The 19,070-nt window shown below is 50.2% G+C and overlaps 1 protein-coding gene across 1 annotated transcript; it reads left to right on the top strand.

Annotated features, from left to right (window-relative positions):
• Window positions 1-559: 559 nt before the first annotated feature.
• On the top strand, window positions 560-2,147 carry LOC100381571 (Cyclic dof factor 2). The gene is made up of 3 exons (NM_001174396.2): window positions 560-1,204; window positions 1,396-1,474; window positions 1,680-2,147. Exons 1-3 carry the CDS (start codon window positions 776-778, stop codon window positions 1,859-1,861), a joined length of 690 nt encoding a protein of 229 aa, NP_001167867.2. The 5' UTR covers window positions 560-775; the 3' UTR covers window positions 1,862-2,147.
• The last annotated feature ends 16,923 nt before the right edge of the window (window positions 2,148-19,070 follow it).

The raw sequence follows: 19,070 nt of genomic DNA, 5'->3' as shown, positions 1-19,070 counted from the left end.
CTCAACCAGAGAGCGACAATGTCAACGCCTAGCCAAAAAAAAAAAAAACAGAGAGAGAGAGATCAGTTGGGTACTCTCTGGCACATGTCGGCCTCGTAGCAAGTACTAGTACCAACCAGGCAATCCCTTCCATGAACCATGCAGTACTGTACTGTCCGTGTTTGCTTAGCGACTAAACAAGACCCCTTTATTTCCCCTGCCGCTTCCGATCGAGCTTTGAGTCTCCCACACACAAGAATCGCTTCCCCACATGCGCCCAATCCATTTTATTCACAAAAAAAGAAAAAAAAAACTAAGCTGCGACCATGAAAGTCAACCGGTTATGAATTACTATGATACTCATCAAAAAGGTCAACCCGACGAGAGGCTGGCGACCAAAAAGTGGCACTGGTGGTTCTGGGCGAGCGAGCGATCGATCTGTGTGGCCTGGCCCTGGCGGACCAATCAAACCCTTGCGCGGCCAAATCTCCGCTCCAGTCCAGCCTCCAGCCAGACCTTCCAATCTTAACAGCTGGGAGGGAGACTACTAGAGAGAGACCAAATCCGTGCATGATCCATCCATCTATCCGACCACATGGCTTATTACTACTAGTACCGGGGCCGGGCGGGTGGTCACGCAAAGAAGTCAGGCGCATGAAGCAAAAGTGAGAAGAGCGGGGAGGCGAGGCGATGACCATCTCCACTCCCTCTCCTCCCTAGTAGTGTATAAAAAGCCGGCGCCGGCCGTCGTCCCCTACCCACCCACCCACCCCGGGCCCCTCCTCCCGCTCCATCCATGGCCGCCAACCTCCCGGACGCCGACGCCGCGGGGTTCAAGCTGTTCGGCAAGGTCATCCAGCCCCCCGACGCGCAAAAACGCGGGGCGGACGAGGGCGACGACCCGACGCCACAGACGGCCCTTCCTCCTCCTCCTCCCCCTCCCCCGCCCCCGCCCCCGCAGCAGGCGCCCGCGGCTGGGGGTCCCGGCGCCGAGCCGCTGCCGTGCCCGCGGTGCGGCAGCCGGGAGACCAAGTTCTGCTACTTCAACAACTACAACGTGCGGCAGCCGCGCCACCTCTGCCGCGCCTGCCGCCGCTACTGGACGGCCGGCGGCGCGCTCCGCCGCGTGGCCTCCGCGTCCCCGGGCCGCCGCAGGCCGCGCCCCACCGCCCGATCGGCGCCCGTCGCTGCCGCCGCGTCGTCCGCCCCCGCAGCCGCCGAGGAGGTGGGCGGGCCGCGTTGACTCGGCGGTCGTAGGGGGGCGCGGGGTAGGGCTCCGCCTTCCTTCCCGCGTGATGCCGGACGGCCGGAAGCTTGCGGCCGCGGCCCCGGCGCCCTTTTCGCACCTACCAGTAGTCCAAGCCCTGTCCTTTTGGTTTATTAGATTCTGCTTTTTTTTTAAATATACCATTTTAGGATTCTTTTGGTGGCCAAAAGGATGCTGCCGGCCTGCTCTGCGACCGCGAGAGAGTTCAGTTTGGTAGGCAGTCAAAAAGTGAGTCCTTACGAATGTTTAGATCATCTCCAAACTACTAGTACTCAATAAACTTTTTTTCCGAGGAATTATTGGGCCCTTTCCGGTCCGCATGTAGCTTGCTGATCATTTCATCTGAAGCACCATTGGTTATCTGTTGAATCAACATCTTCCAAGTTAATAATGTTCATTTGCCGATCTGAACAATCTATGGAACCATTCTCAGGGCCGCCACTCCAGCACGCCAGGGTGACAGAGCAGTGCAGATGCAGGAGCTCTAAAAAAACATGCTTCATCACCGCTTCCAACGAGCTCGTCAGGGTCCTGGCCAACCCCACAGGCGTCCTCAACCCGTCGGCAGCGTCCCTCCTCGCGCCGCGCTGCGCTGCGCTCCGAGCTGGAAGCTAGCGGAGGCGTCGCTGCGGGTGGCCACGCGGGGCTGGGTGTTAGCCGCTGCACAGGCAACTACCGTGCTGGCATCAGACGACGCCGCTGTAGCAGCTGTAAGCAGATGTTCAAGAGTGTTCCAAGCAGAAGAACGAAGTGCGGCTGCGTCGGCAGAGGCACGACAATGTCCGAGTTACTGGACCAGAGTGGGCCATGTAAGCGTGAGTTGGGCTAGACCATTAGAGAAGTATAAAGGGGAACAACTGTAGGGGCATCAAACAACAAAAAGCTAAACCGCAATTGCCTTCGTCGCATCCACCTCTCCTGTTCTTCTTCTCCAGGCTTTTACTCTTTCGTATCTTATCTATATTCAAACTTCACTCAGCAAACAATGCAAAATATTACAAAACAGCGCTTATTAGTAAATTTTGGGTGAAATGCTGAAGTCGCCATAATCCTTGCATCTATGAAGTGGGTTGCTAACACTGGGGTCCGAGGAGAGGAGTGCCTTCGTGCGCTCACGACGGCTGGGTCGGACGTGGGCCACCGAGAACACGCGTGGGGCGGGCTCACGCCGCTGCACAACACGGCCGGGTACGGCCGCCCGGGCTCCATGCGCGCGTTGCTAGGGATACGCATACGCGCGATTACGGAGGGCATGGATTTTTTAGCGCAAGAGTTGATTTTTCGCAATTGCTAAAAGATTAGGAGCTGGTGAGGGGTGAGATCGAAAATCGTTGGCTATGAGCATTTTCAAATCTTTCAAAAAGGATTATTCCACATTAGGCCTTGTTCGGTTATTCCCAATACACATGGATTGGATGAGATTGGAAAAAATTCTTAAGAAGTTTGACTTGTTTGAGATTCAAACCCATCCAATCCCACTCAATCCACATGGATTGAGAGCTAACCGAACAAGCCCTTAGAAGATTTTATTGTAATACTATCGATGTTTGGATCCGAGTACCTAACCAACCAGTGATATATCGCGTGTCCTTGACCTAGATGGTGATGCAAGTGGACACACGTCTTTTATCCTGATTCGGCCAAGAAGAGGCCCTACTTCCAGCAGAGGGATGTGACTTATATTACTCGCACTTAAGTGCTTGCAGTAGGAAATACAAGCAGAGCGGGAGGCGGAATGATCCCAAATCCCAGAGGTTGATTGAGGCAAGTACCAATACCGTGTGGGGGAGAAAACTTGTGGAGTGCTTGCCTTGTCGTCCTTCAGGAGCCATGGACCATCCTATTTATAGCCCCAAGGGAGCTGCCTGCAGGACAGGAATTGGTCGCGCAATGTGAGGAGATGTCATCGTACCCCTGTAGATGGTATGGCTTGAGAAATGGTCTTGTACTTGTTGTCGACTTGCGTCCTCTTGGTTTCTTGGTTTCTGCTGAGAGCTGAGGCCAAGCCCGAGGGCTCAGTCACGTATCCGAGACCCCTAGCGAGATGTTGCCCATATCGTAATGGTTGCAGTGCTAAGTATGGAAAAGCTTCTCTAAGTAGTGTGTCATCTCTGCAGTGTCTGATGATGTCGAGCGTCCTCCATTGTGGATATCGAGGTCAGAGCCGGGTTTGGGCGAGCCGGAAGTCTGGCCGAGGTTGCGACCGAACCCGTTCTGAGATTCGAAGACGTACGCCACAGTTGAAGGAGTGGCCTCCTGCAGGACTCGCGGGGGAGCAGGTAGCCCAGACCGAGCTCGGGCGAGGCGGAGCTTTTGACCCGAGGATGAGTTCTGCTTCGGACGAGACAGAGTTTGTGCCCGAGAGCTAGCCTGTGCTCCTGTTGTATTATACGTCCCATCGGGAGTTGGCAGACGACAAGCATGAACAGTAGTCGCACGAGTAATCATAGTTGGTGAATCTTTGACAAGGCTGCGATCTTGTTGTCCCTGTACACCCGCAGGCCTGAGCAGGTTAGGTATACACATTGAATGCGGCTATCTGCGGCGGACTTCGGATGGTCTTGCCCTGAGTTTGTCTCTCTTGCCCGAGGCAGGCTCGGGCGAGACGAAGACCGCTGTTATGAGGTGAGGGGACCTCGGCTGGGACGTAGATTCTCTCGAGAACTCACCCCGTCCGAGAACAGGCTCGGGCGAGGCAGAGTTTGTGGAGACCCTGAGGGGTACCTCAGGCGTGACTCTTGATCCTTCGACCTTGGGGAACGTACCTTGATGATGTTTTCAGGATTTAAGCGTGTTTTTATGGTAGTAATCTAGGTACCCCTAACTACTATACCGAATATGGCTGCTCTGAAATTCGGCAACGGCGAGTGAATTGCTGACTCAGGTGGGCCAGGTCAGGTGGCAGATTCATGCCATGAGATTTGTTGGGAGGAAAGAAATCAATCATTCTCCACGCCCCGGTTGTTTCACGTGTCCTTACCGTCCGCGGCGCAGTCAGTTATTGCGAGCGGTACGTGCAGTCGACATTCATTGAAATGGACGGATCATGTGAAATCTGTGTGCAGGTGACATTCAATGTGAAATCTGTGACACAACATTCAGCTTTCCGTAGATCTGGAAACTTGAATGGAACGGAAAAGCCGAAAAGGAGTAGTACCTACGTACTATACCTAGGTAGAGGCTGCTGTAGCAGGCTTTTTCGATCAGATGATTTTGCGTGGACTTTTTTCTTCAACTCAGGGGTAGAGATGTCCAAATGGGCCGCCCGGCCCGGTCCGGTGAAGCCCGGCCTAGGCCCGGTGAAGTCCGGCCTATTTTGGGCCCGGCCCGCCAGACACGGTTAGAAAACCGGCCCGGGCCGTCTAAGCACGCGGGCTCAATTTCCTGTCCGAGCCTGGCCCGCAGCGGGCTTAAACGGGCCGGATTGGCCCATTTAGCATGAAAAAACGGGCCAAAAAACGGGCTATGCGGGCCGGTAAGCACGTTTTAGTGTAAAAAAACGGGCTTAGAGGTAAACGGGCCGTGCCGGGCTAGCCCACCGTGCCTAGTTTCTTGTCCGAGCCCGGCCCGCTTATTCGTGCCGGGCCGGCCTGGGCCTGCATAGAAGCGGGTCGTGCCGGGCTCGGACCGGGCCCAAACAACGGGCTTCGTGTCGGGCTCACGAGCCTCGTGCTTATTGGACATCTATACTCAGGGGAAATGATCTCTGTTGTTCCTAGGGGTGTAAATGGTACAGATATTATCCGACCATTCTGAGAGCACCTAGAGGGGGGTGAATAGGTGATCCTGCAAAAAATTGAAACTTAAAGCCACAAAAACTTGATTAACATTAGCACAATAATTGCCAAGTGGCTAGAGAGGAGTCTCAACAAAACACAATAACCATAAGAGATCAATCACAGAGATGGCACAGTGGTTTATCCCGTGGTTCGGCCAAGACCAACGCTTGCCTACTCCACGTTGTGCCGTCCCAACGGACGAGGGTTGCAATCAACCCCTCTCAAGCGGTCCAAAGACCCACTTGAATACCACGGTGTTTTGCTTGCTTTACTTTATCCCGTTTGCGAGGAATCTCCACACTTTGGAGCCTCTCGCCTTTACACTTGAAGTTCACAAAGAAGCACGGAGTAAGGGAGGGATGAGCAACACACTCAAGACACAAAGATCACAGCAACACCACGCACACAAGTCACAACAAGAGCTCACAACACAACTCAACTAGAGCTCTAATTGCTATCGCAAGGAATCAAAAGCGCGGAATCGATGTCTTAGTGCTTAGGAATGCTTTTAGAATGCTTGGTGTACTCCTCCATGCGCCTAGGGGTCCCTTTTATAGCCCCAAGGCAGCTAGGAGCCGTTGAGAGCAATCCGGGAAGGCAATTCTTGCCTTCTGTCGCCTGGTGCACCGGACAGTCCGGTGCACCACCGGACACTGTCCGGTGCGGATTTCCTTCCTTATTTGGCGAAGCCGACCGTTGGCAGACTTGGAGCCGTTGGTGCACCGGACACTGTCCGGTGCACACCGGACAGTCCGGTGCCCCCCTTCCGACCGTTGGGTCGGCCACGTGTCTTGCGCAGATCGCGCAGCCGACCGTTGGCCCGGCCGACCGATGGCTCACCGGACAGTCCGGTGCACACCGGACAGTCCGGTGCACACCGGACAGTCCGGTGAATTATAGCCGTATGCCGTTAAATTCTTTTCGAGAGCGGCCAGTTCGTCTGAGCCAGCCTGGCGCACCGGACACTGTCCGGTGCACCACCGGACAGTCCGGTGCTCCCAGACTGAGCAGAGTCTTGGCTGCTCGAGCCAAGACATTTCCAATTGTTCTTTTCCTGTTTCCAGCACTTAGACACAATACATTAGTCTCTAAAACAATGTACTAAGTCTGAGAAACATACCTTTTTACTTGATTTGTACTTTGTCCACCATTTGACACTTAGGCACTTGTGTTGGACACTAAATCACCAAAACACTTAGAAATGGCCCAAGGGCACATTTCCCTTTCACATCCGACCGTCCGAAAAGGCTAATTATTCGGCTGGATAGTTTTTTTCGGATATCCGTAGAATTTTCGGATTTTGGATTCGAATTCGAACAATACAGTTCGGATATCGGATACGGATATGAGATGACTGATATCCGTCGGATTTCGGATATCTGGATATCTTCTCGGATAACTGTCCGGATTTCATATTTCGGATATCCGGACATCTACCCAGATATCTTACCAGATTTCAGATATTCGGATAGTTACATGTGGAATCGCCCTAAATATCCAAGTTTCAACATAATCAATACTTCACTTTATCATTTTCATATGTGGATTTGAGGTTATGTTCTTATATAATGTTTATTGATCCTGGTAACATATTTGCAATTTTCGGTCGATAGTGGAATATTTTATGAATTTAAATGTATTTTGATAATTTTCTGTAGAAAAATTATAATAATACACAAATAGTCTCAAAAAAATCATGAAATTTGACGGAGGAGCAATATATGCCCATATAACATCCTCAAAAATGTTTGGGCCATAAAATCTAAAGATTGCCGGCGTTTCTTTCAATTCACTTTCACTTGTTACGTGAGTTACATGTGATATCACCTTAACTATCTAAATTTTAACATAATCAATACTTCACTTTATCATTTTCACACGAGGATTTGAGGTTATCTTTTTATATGATGTTTATTAGTTTTGGTAATTATTTGCCATTTTTGGTCGACATTATCATATTTTATGGATTTAATTGCATTTAAATGATTTTCGATAGAAAGAAAATAATAATACACAAATATCCTAAAAAATCATGAAATTTGACAGAGGGGTAACATATGTACACATTGAATTCTAAAAAATGTTTGGACCATAAATTCCATAATATGCTAGGGATTCTTTCATTTCACTTCCACTTATTGCGTGAGTTACATGTAAAATCACCATAGTTATCCAAGTTTCAACATAATCAATACTTCACTTTATCATTTTCACATAGGGACTTCATATTATCTTTAATAGAATGTTTATTGGTCCTGGTAACTTATTTGCATTTTTTGGTAGACAATAGATTATTTTATGATTTTAATTACATTTTGATGATTTTTTAGAAAGAAATTAATAATACACAAATAGCCTTAGAAATTCATAAATTTTGACGGAGGGTTAACATTTGTCTACATAAAATTCTAAAAAATGTTTGGGCCATAAAGTCCATAAGATGCCAGTGATTCTTTTCATTTTCTTACACTTGTTGTGTGAGTTACATGTGAAATCAGCTTAAGTATCCAAGTTTCAACATAACCTTTACTTCACTTTCTCATTTTCATGTAGGGACTTGAGGTTATCTTCTTATGGAATGTTTATTAGTCTTGATAACTTATTTGCAATTTTTGGTCGATACTATAATATTTTATGAATTTAAATGTATTTTGATGATTTTCTGCAAAAAGAAATTAATAATACACAAATAGTCTTAGAAATTCACGAAATTTGGCGTATGAGTAACATATGTCCATATAGCATCCTCAAAAATGTTTGAACCATAAAAACCACAAGATGTCATCAATTATTTCATTTCATTTCCACTTATTTGTGAAACCCGTAATGATTACATGTGAAACCACCATAATAATAAGTGAAACAACATATCATAATAACACGTGAAACCACATATCATAGTTATCAATATTTTATGAATTTAATTGCATTTTAATGATTTTCTACATAAAGAAATTAATAATAATCAAAATAGCCTTAGAAATTCATGGAATTTTATGGAGGTGTAGCATATGTGCACATATAATCCTCAAAAATGTTTGTACTAAAGAGGGACTAAATGATAACAACTATGATATGTGTGAAATGGTGTCTTACACGATATCCGATAAAAATATTCGTTACCGACGCTATCCGTGTCCGATTAGCTCCGTATTCGATCCACGACTATCCGTATTTGTATTCGAGAACATCCGTATTTGTATTCCTATTCAAAGCTATCTGTATTCGAATTCGAATCCGACTAAAAATTATGAAAACAAATATGATTTCATTGGTATTCGTCCGTATTCGATCCGATTACACCCCTAGTTGTTCCAAACAAACCGAGTTTGGAATTTGGATAGTGTTGTTCCAAAGAAAAGTCAAGCCACCCGCAAGCCTCGATGACAGTGCCCCTTCCTCGCAGTGAAAGTGATTTAGTTAAGGTCTGTTTAGTTCTTGTCAAAGGGTATGTACAAGTACAACCTTATTTAATAAGGGGTTTTAAGGGGTCTCTAGGGCTTATCTGAAAAAATACAAGTGACAGTCTCTTCGCGAAAAGTCTGTCTCTACACAATGTTGCATACGTATTGTCTCTTAATTGTATTTATGATTCAGGGGCTTGAGTTGTACCATACAGCTTCTTTGTTGTCTCTACTTAGAAAACCGTTTCACTGTCTCAGGGTTGTACATGCCCTAAAGACATATACAAGCCCATAAATTATGTGGTCTCTTGAGGCTTTTTTTAGGTAATCTAGTATTTAACATGTGTTGAGTTGGATTGAGGTGTAAATTATTATAAGTTACACACTAATCCACATCAATACATGTGGATTGAAGTCAATACTAGAGTACCCAACTAGCTCTGAGGGGTCTCTAGGGGGTGTAAGTGAAAAAAGATCAAGAGACGAGCCCAGGTTTACACAACTCTCTATACATAGTGTGTCTTGATTGTATTTATGATCTAGGACATCTAGGTTGTATCATGCAATTTCCTAAGGCTCTAGGTTGTACATGCCCAAAGACATCACAACTTGTCTAATTTTTCTGTCTAATGTTAGTTTTTTAATTCGATCGACTAAGTTTAGATAAGGTGTCACATAAGATTTAAGATTTTTTTGTTGATGTGACGAGATATTTAATAGAAGAGAAAAGTTGTATATTAAATCTATTCCCAACCCATTGTTTTTTGTCACAATATCCAAAGTTCCACATCATGTGTAACTATACAATTGTCCCAACGTATAGTATTATGTGTTGTTTCATAGTCCTTATAAGACAATTAAATACTAGATGTGTATGAGTGTATGAATTATGAGCCATTTAGATGGTTCAGGTTTCAATGCCTATGACCTTGTGCCTGAGTGGTATCCCCTATGATCTTGTGCCTGAGTGGTATCCCCTATGATCTTGTGCCTGAGTGGTATTCCCCAAGGTACTACTTTATTCTCTTTCTTGTTTACTCACATACCACATCATCTTTCCATCCTATATAACATGTATTAAATGAGTATGACACTATACACCGAGAATAGCCCAAGTAAGATACTGCTTTAACATAGTATCTTAGGTTACGTCAAAAAATATTTGGGTCCATTCTTATAGACACAACATCACACCAATTAAATAGTTAAAGACATATTCTGGAGAGTGTATCTTGTAGCAGCACTAATGAGACTTATTTCCGAGAACTTCCACATCCATAAGTACTTGTGTCCGCCTTTCTTTAAACTATAGTATTTATGCCATGTTTGGGACAGCTTCAGCTCTAGAAAATTTGGTAGAGTTGGTGGAGTTGGTCATTAGGTGCTCCAGAAAATCGTGGAGCTAGAGTTGTAACCCTTTAGAATACATTTAGATGAGTCATATTTTGTTTATTATTTAAATTAAAATATTTTTTAAAACTAATTAAATTGATATTGTGAACTATAATCCCATATTGGAGCTCGAACCTAGAGTCATCCTAAACACCCCTTTAAGGGTTGTTTGATATCTTGGGCTAAAGTTAAGGACTAGATATGAGCTAATTATAAAACTAATTAACTAATCGTAGCTAATTCACGTGCCCAATATATTATTCCTAATGAATCCATGATTAACTCATGTTTTTCTACATTAAACTTGTGCTAATCAATGATTAATTAGTTTAGATTCGTCTCATCAATTAATCCTGGTTTATATAAGTAGTTTTATAATTAGCTCATATTTAGTTCTCGTAGTTGACATCTAAAATACGGACTAAATTAGTCTGACCCCTTACAGCCTGCGTAATTTTCAGTGCTAAATGTGAATTCAACCATACAATTAGATTGACAACTAATCATTGTGGTAAAAGTTCGGAGCCGTAAACTTATATACTGATGTTCTGCGTGTAATATGGAATGAATGTGGTAACATCACCTTGCACCACCTTCCATCAGAATATTTGCGCAAAAAACATTGTAGTTAAGCACTCAAGATTTTTCAAACGGCATCCTCAACGAGCATCTCATCTACTTGGTGATGACACCAGATCAGATTCTTCCAAATAGACCTATAAAACAAAGCATTTGGATCATGATTAACAGGAAAAGATTGTACTTCTTTTTCATTTCTTAAGGTGCAAGGATGAATTTTTTAAAAGATCTGCTGCCTGCAACAATGCTCCTTCAAGAACCCTATACGCAGAATATTTTACAATTCTTCCGTGGTCAGAGTCACATGTATTAGCTGGGAGCGCACTCATTGCAATTTAAAACCACTGTCGACATCAAAAAGTAGCGCATCTGAGATTCTGAATAGGCGTCTGCTCCTTCAAGTCTAGGGTCATGCGGAGTACCGAGTACACTTTCAAGGGTACCATGAGGTCAGGACACAAATACACAATAACGAACATCCTTAATGGCCCTTGACGATCAGAAGCACATGCACTGGTTGCAAGCATACTGGAAACACTTTTTTTAAGAGAGAGAGAGAGAGAGAGAGAGAGAGAGAGAGAGAGAGAGAGAGAGAGAGAGAGAGAGAGAGAGAGAGAAAACTGGTTGGAGTTTCCCCATTGGTGTGTGTCCTGGGTGGTGTTTCCCTTTTCGTGGCTAATGTATTGTGCGTCTGGGTTTAACTTCTTTTCTTTTATATGAATAATAGCTAGGCATTCTGCTTGCTGTTTTCTAAAAAAATAAGAAAACTATTGTTGACTCATATTGCTTTCATGATTAAGGAAGATTGGTACCTTACTATCTGGGTGACCACTAACCAGGGATCAGAGCTACCATCTTTGTTTATACAACAGGACACTTTTCAAACTTCACGATTTCCAACTGCAGGTATAGAATCCTGGATTGCTTGAGCGAACGTAGCAATCTTATATGTAAAAAAACCCAACAAGCATTGGTATTAACTCCAGTTGCATGAAACCATAATCCGGAACTAATATCCTGAATCACGATAGAAAGATAGATTCTTGTAAGCAACACTTTGTTCAAATATTCTGAATCAATCATAAAAGTTCAGAGAATTTCATCTGCTTACCCATTCCATCTGTTATACATCATCACAAGTACCACTGGAATAAGCAATCTTGGTTGTGCTGCAGTACACCATAACAAATTCAAGGGTTGTCCTCATCACAAACAAGTTCTACAAGCTGCCTAGCAGCTATTTTAGATATGTCACATCCTCATGTACAATGTTGCAGAAAACAAAATAGAGTATGCATTCTATGATAAATAAATAATTATTTACTAAGAGGATTGACTGCGTGAAAGGGCCTCTAGCCTAGCGGTTAAGAACTTCTGAGTAGCACCTCCAAGTCAGTCTTTCCCTCCCCGACCGAGTTTACCTTATTTGCCCTGTACACTTTCTTCGTACATCAAACATCCACTAATTAATAGGGATAATATAGTCATTATTTACAACAATTAATGCTCTTTAGTCCGGTTTAGTCACTGGAACCAAACGAGTTTCTTTAGCGACTAAGTCTAGTGGGTCAGACGTGAAACGTGCCGGGTCGGGTCAGTCCAACAGGTCGACTTCTCTATCTGGGCCCAGCCCGCCTATTTATGTTGGGGCAGCCCGGGCCCGTACAAAGAGGGTCGTGTTGGGCTCCTAACGGGTCACGAAAACGGGCTTCTAGGTCACGAGCTTCCTATGTATGTCACGTATTGATGTGTCACGTGTCATCGGATCGTAGATCGTCTCCAACAGGCTTGTAAAGGACGTGTACTCTAAATTGTAGACGATAATTTTATCCTCTACACGTACATCATTCTCTAAACGATTCTTTAGATTTTAAAGACGTTGTTAGATCCTCTATATATAGAATTTGTCTCTCTCATCTATTCATTTTGATACTTTAAACAACAGATTAAAAATAAAATAGATCTCTAATATAGTTATTTACATATAGAGGATAATATATAGAGGGTGTTGTTAGAATTTTGTGAAAATAGTAGAGATCCATTTATTGTGGGTGGTGACTTCAATATTATCAGATTGTCTTATGCTAAGAATTAATGATATTATACAGAAATACGGACTGAAAAATATATATGTCTGATGGTGGATATACTTAGTCAAATAACTAGAAGGATCCCACTCTGGTGAAGCTTGATAGAGTAATGATGAGTAAGATTTGGGAAATCATGTTCCCTTTTGTGAGATTGACAAAGCTTTCTAGAGAACTGTCAGACCATAACCCCTTGATTGTGGAAACCAATAGGGACATAAAAACTAATCAGTTTACCTTCTCACTTTGAAAATGAGTGGTTGGCTCACCTTGAGTTTACAAAAATTATCGAAGATATTTGGGACAAGCCTTGTAGGGCTAAAAGTACACTGGATAAAATTCTACAGAAACTGAAACTATGCAAGCAATATTTGAAAGTTTAGGATTGGAATAGGAAAGACAATCAAATGAAGAGAAAAGGTCAAATTATACATGATCCGAATATTCTTGACGAAAAAGAAGAGTAGGGAGGCCTTGATGAAACTCATTTGGATCTAAGGTGTTCTTTGTTAAGCGAGAACTTGCTGATGTTAGAAGAAGAGATTTTCTTGAGACAAAGATCTCATGAAAATTGGTTGATGAAATGTGATGGAAACAATGAGTATTTCCACTATATTGCTAATGGCAGAAAGAGAAAAATAATATTCTTTCCCTAGAAGATGATGATAGGAAAACTATAGGGGATGAGCTTCTAGAACATGCATCCCAATATTATGCAAATTTGTTTGGGCCTGATCCTTTTAATATGTTTCAGGTGGACATGGGTGTTTGGTATGATCTAGAGCAATTGAATGATATGTACAATCAAGTTTTATGTAGGGATTTCATGAAATTGAAATCATGAATGCTTTGTTTCAAATGGAAAAATAAGGTTGCCGGTTTTGATAATATACTGTCGGGGACCATAATTAGGGGTACCCTCAAGGCTCCTAATTCTCAGCTGGTAACCCCCATCAGCATAAAGCTGCAAAGGCCTGATCGGTGCGATTAAGTCAGGGATCAGTCCATTCGAGCGACTCGATCACGCCTCGCCCGAGCCTAGCCTCGGACAAGGGCAGCCGACCCCGGAGGATTTCCGTCTCGCCCGAGGCCCCCCTCCAACGGCGAACATATTTCCGGCTCGCCCGAGGCCCTGCCTTCGCTAAGAAGCAACCCTGACCAAATCGCCGCACCAACCGACCAAATCGCAGGAGCATTTAATGCAAAGGTGGCCTGACACCTTTATCCTGACGCGCGCCCCCCAGCCGGCAGAGCCGAGGTGACCGCCGTCACTTCGCTGCTCCACTGACCGACCTGACAGAAGGATAGCGCCGCCTGCGCCACTCCGACTGTGGTGCCACTTGACAGAGTGAAACTGACAGGCAGTCAGGCCCTGCCGAAGGCATCATAGGAAGCTCCGCTTCGCCCGACACAGGGCTCGGACTCGGGCTCAGCCCCGGAAGACGGCGAACTCCGCTCCGCCCGACCCAGGGCTCGGACTCGGGCTAAGTCCCGGAAGACGGTGAACTCCGCTCCGCTCGACCCAGGGCTCGGACTCGGGCTAAGTCCCGGAAGACGGCGAACTCCGCTCCGCCCGACCCAGGGCTCGGACTCGGGCTCAGCCCCGGAAGACGGCGAACTCCGCTCCGCCCGACCCAGGGCTCGGACTCGGGCTAAGTCCCGGAAGACGGCGAACTCCGCTCCGCCCGACCCAGGGCTCGGACTCGGGCTAAGTCCCGGAAGACGGCGAACTCCGCTCCGCCCGACCCAGGGCTCGGACTCGGGCTCAGCCCCGGAAGACGACGAACTCCGCTCCGCCCGGCCTAGGGCTCGGACTTGGGCTCAGCCCTAGAAGATGACAAACTCCGCCTCGCCCGACCCAGGGGCTCGGACTCGACCTCGACCACGGAAGACAGACTCGACCTCGACTTCGGAGGAGCTTCCACATCGCCCAACCTAGGGCGCAGACCAGCCACGTCAACAGGAGGCGCCATCATCACCCTACCCCGAGCTGACTCGGGCCGCAGGGAACAAGACCGGTGTCCCATCTGGCTAGCTCCGCCGGATAGGCAATGATGGCGCCCCGCGTACTCTGTGACGACGGCGGCTCTCAGCCCCCTTACGGAAGCAAGAGGACGTCAGCAAGGACTCAACCGCTCCGACAGCTGTCCCTCCGCCAAGCTCCATCGCTCCTTCGACGGCCACGACATCACACCAGCTGGGTGCCAAAATCTCTCCGGCTGCCACAACGGCATGTACTTAGGGCGCTAGCTCTCCTCCGCTAGACACGTAGCACTCTGCTACACCCCCCATTGTACACCTGGATCCTCTCCTTACGCCTATAAAAGGAAGGACCAGGGCCCTCTTAGAGGGGGTTGGCCGCGCGGGGACGAGGACGAGACAGCGCTCGCTTGGAGCCGCTCGCTCCCTCTCCCGCGTGGACGCTTGTAACCCCCTACTGCAAGCGCACCCGACCTAGGCGCGGGACGAACACGAAGGCCGCGGGATTCCCACCTCTCTCACGCCGGTCTTCGGCCGCCTCGCTCTCCCCCCTTCGCGCTTGCCCTCGCGCTCGACCCATCTGGGTTGGGGCACGCGGCGACATTCACTCGTCGGCCCAGGGACCCCTCGGTCTCGAAACGCCGACAGTTGGCGTGCCAGGTAGGGGCCTGCTGCGTGTTGACGAACAGCTTCCCGTCAAGCTCCAGATGGGCAGTCTCCAGCAACCTCTCCAACCCGGGACGGTGCTCCGTTTCGGGAGTCTTGAGTTCATGTCCCTCGACGGCAGCTACGACATGATACTCATTCCACCGTCGGGCGACAGCGGCAATGGCGACCGACAGTCCGCCCGCCGGCGGCGGAATCGACGACGTCTTCCCCGCGTGGTGGAAGAACAACCTTCGAGCTCATCCTGCCCTTTCCCCCGCCGACGGAGGGGAAGGCAGGGCAACCAAGGCCAAGCAGGAGGCAGCGCCTCGTCGGCTGTCGAGCGAGTCGACAGCGCCGGCACCCCAACGGGGGGCGCACCGGGTATCGACTTCGCGCTTGAGACGAAGACGAGCGCCGTCTCCCCGCGACACGCCAATCCCGAGCTAGCGGACGACGCCAGCACGCTCGCGGAAAGCTTGCTGGACGTCACCCTCGTACCTGAGACGACGATGCAGTCAGTCCCCGACGTGACTTTATCGCCGCTCGTCGACCAAGAGGTACCGACCGATTCCCATCCCACGTCATTTGGATTCAGCCTCAACCCGCCTAGCGACCTCGCTTTGGCGGGCGCTCTCGTAGAGGCGAGTCCAAACCCTCTGGGGTTTCACATGCGGTCGCCTTGGGACCGGCTGACGGACGTCTCGACCTACGGGCCCTCTGGGTCTGAGGAAGACGACGAGCCCAGCATCTGTTGGGATTTCTCTGGACTTGGCAACCCCAGTGCCATGCGGGACTTCATGACCACATGTGACTACTGCCTCTCCGACTGTTCCGACGGTAGCCGCAGCCTCGGCGACGAGGACTGCGGCCCAAGCCGCGAATGTTTCCACGTCGATCTAGGGGGTCCCTCCGAAGGCAATCATCTCGGCATGCCGGAGGACGGTGATCTCCCTAGGTCGGTGCCCCGCGTTGACATCCCACGGGAGCTAGCTGTGGTCCCCGTTCAGGCGGGGGGCCATGACCCACAGCTCGAGCAAATCCGCGGGGTGCAGGCCAGGCTCGACGAGGGAGCAGGAGCGCTTGAGCCGATCCACCAGGACGTCGGGCAGGCATGGGCGGGCCAACCCCCGGCCGAAGAGATACGTCATCTGCCCCAGGGTTTCCAGCACCACGTCGCCGACGACGTCAGGGTTAGGCTGCCACCCGCATCTAGTGGGGTCGGCCAGAACCTGGCTGCAGCAGCGATGCTTCTCCGCGCGATGCCGGAGCCATCAACCACCGAGGGCCGGCGAATCCAGGGGGAGCTCAAGAATCTCCTGGAAGGCACCGCGGTCCGATGGGTCGAGAGCTCTGCCTCCCGAAGGCAGGGGTACCCCTCGGAACCTCATGCCGCGACTTCCCGATTCATGCGGGAAGCCTCGGTCTACACCGGGCGCACGCGCAACACTGCGCCTGCGGCCCCGGGCCGCCTCGGCAACGAACACCATCGCCGCGACCGTCGGGCCCACCTCGACGAGAGGGTGCGCCGAGGCTACCACCCCAGGCGTGGGGGACGCTACGACAGCGGGGAGGATCGGAGTCCCTCGCCCGAACCACCCGGTCCGCAGGCCTTCAGTCGGGCCATCCGACGGGCACCGTTCCCGACCCGGTTCCGACCCCCGACTACTATCACAAAGTACTCGGGGGAGACGAGACCGGAACTGTGGCTCGCGGACTACCGTCTGGCCTGCCAACTGGGTGGAACGGACGATGACAACCTCATCATCCGCAACCTCCCCCTGTTCCTCTCCGACACCGCTCGCGCCTGGTTGGAGCACCTGCCTCTGGGGCAGATCTCCAACTGGGACGACCTAGTCCAAGCTTTCGCCGGCAATTTCCAGGGCACGTACGTGCGCCCCGGGAATTCCTGGGACCTCCGAAGCTGCCGGCAGCAGCCGGGAGAGTCTCTCCGGGACTACATCCGACGATTCTCGAAGCAGCGCACCGAGCTGCCCAACATCACCGACTCGGATGTCATCGGCGCGTTCCTTGCCGGCACCACCTGCCGCGACCTGGTGAGCAAGCTGGGTCGCAAGACCCCCACCAGGGCGAGCGAGCTGATGGACATCGCCACCAAGTTCGCCTCCGGCCAGGAGGCGGTCGAGGCTATCTTCCGAAAGGACAAGCAGCCCCAGGGCCGCCCATCGGAAGATGCTCCCGAGGCGTCGACTCAGCGCGGCGCCAAGAAGAAAGGCAAGAAGAAGTCGCAAGCGAAACGCGACGCCGCCGACGCGGACCTTGTCGCCGCCGCCGAGTACAAGAACCCTCGGAAACCCCCCGGAGGTGCCAACCTCTTCGACAAGATGCTCAAGGAGCCGTGCCCCTATCACCAGGGGCCCGTCAAGCACACCCTTGAGGAGTGCGTCATGCTTCGGCGCCACTTCCACAGGGCCGGGCCACCCGCGGAGGGTGGCAGGGCCCGCGACGATGACAAGAAGGAAGATCACCAAGCAGGAGAGTTCCCCGAGGTCCGCGACTGCTTCATGATCTACGGTGGGCAAGCGGCGAATGCCTCGGCTCGGCACCGCAAGCAAGAGCGCCAGGAGGTCTGCTCGGTGAAGGTGGCGGCGCCAGTCTACCTAGACTGGTCCGACAAGCCCATCACCTTCGACCAAGCCGACCACCCCGACCACGTGCCGAGCCCGGGGAAATACTCGCTCGTCGTCGACCCCGTCATCGGCGACGTCAGGCTCACCAAGGTCCTTATGGACGGAGGCAGCAGCCTCAACATCATCTACGCCGAGACCCTCGGGCTCCTGCGTGTCGATCTGTCCTCCGTCCGAGCAGGTGCTGCGCCCTTCCTTGGGATTATTCCCGGGAAGCGCGTCCAGCCCCTCGGACAACTCGACCTTCCCGTCTGCTTCGGAACACCCTCCAACTTCCGAAGGGAGACCCTGACGTTCGAGGTGGTCGGGTTCCGAGGAACCTACCACGTGGTACTGGGAAGACCATGCTACGCGAAGTTCATGGCCGTCCCCAACTACACCTACCTGAAGCTCAAGATGTCGGGCCCCAACGGGGTCATCACCGTCGGCCCCACGTACAAACACGCGTTCGAATGCGACGTGGAGTGCGTGGAGTACGCCGAGGCCCTCGCCGAGTCTGAGGCCCTCATCGCCGACCTGGAAAGCCTCTCTAAGGAGGTGCCAGACGTGAAACGTCATGCCGGCAACTTCGAGCCAATGGAGACGGTTAAGGCCGTCCCCCTCGACCCTAGTGGCGACGCTTCCAAGCAGATCCGGATCGGCTCCGGGCTCGATCCCAAATAGGAAGCAGTGCTCGTCGACTTTCTCCGCACGAACGCCGACGTCTTCGCGTGGAGTCCCTCGGACATGCCCGGCATACCCAGGGATGTCGCCGAGCACTCGCTGGATATTCGAGCCGGAGCCCGACCCGTCAAGCAGCCTCTGCGCCGATTCGACGGGGAGGAGCGCAGAACCATAGGCGAGGAGATCCACAAGCTAATGGCGGCGGAGTCCATCAAAGAGGCGAAAGGCGTCAAGCTCAATCCCGAAAAGTGGGTCTTCGGGGTGCCCCAGGGCATGGTGTTGGGGTTCATCGTCTCCAAGCGGGGCATCGAAGCCAACCCGGAGAAGATCGCGACCATCGCACAGCACCCCGAGCCCTTGTTGGGGGCACCCGGGGGCTACACGCACCCCCGGGAAGGGCCGCTTGTCATCGCCAAAGTTCTGAAGCTCGGAACATACAAGCTGGCCAACAGTCAAGGCGAGGTCTACGGCAACGCTTGGAACATCCAACAGCTACGTCGCTTCTACCCTCAAGATGTTTTCAAGTTGTTCGTATACCTCGCTCCCACGCAAGTCTTAGTCGTCAAGGAAGGGTCAGCCTCGCCTCGGCAGAGCCCGACCCTCCCTCGGGGGCTAAAAAGGGGGGAACCCCTCTGCGTCAAGATTGG

This window comes from Zea mays, chromosome 3 (assembly GCF_902167145.1).
Source record: "Zea mays cultivar B73 chromosome 3, Zm-B73-REFERENCE-NAM-5.0, whole genome shotgun sequence".
Taxonomy (NCBI): Eukaryota; Viridiplantae; Streptophyta; class Magnoliopsida; order Poales; family Poaceae; genus Zea; species Zea mays.
The sequence above is the reverse complement of the archived record's forward strand: the minus strand, read 5'-3'. Positions and strand labels throughout refer to the sequence as shown.

Excerpts from the sequence above, each read along its gene's own strand:
- LOC100381571 (NM_001174396.2), top strand. The coding sequence starts at position 776 with ATGGCCGCCAACCTCCCGGACGCCGACGCCGCGGGGTTCAAGCTGTTC. Across the intron at positions 1,205-1,395 it reads CCCCCGCAGCCGCCGAGGAG|GATTCTTTTGGTGGCCAAAA; the intron begins GTGGGCGGGCCG and ends ATACCATTTTAG. Across the intron at positions 1,475-1,679 it reads GTTTGGTAGGCAGTCAAAAA|GGCCGCCACTCCAGCACGCC; the intron begins GTGAGTCCTTAC and ends AACCATTCTCAG.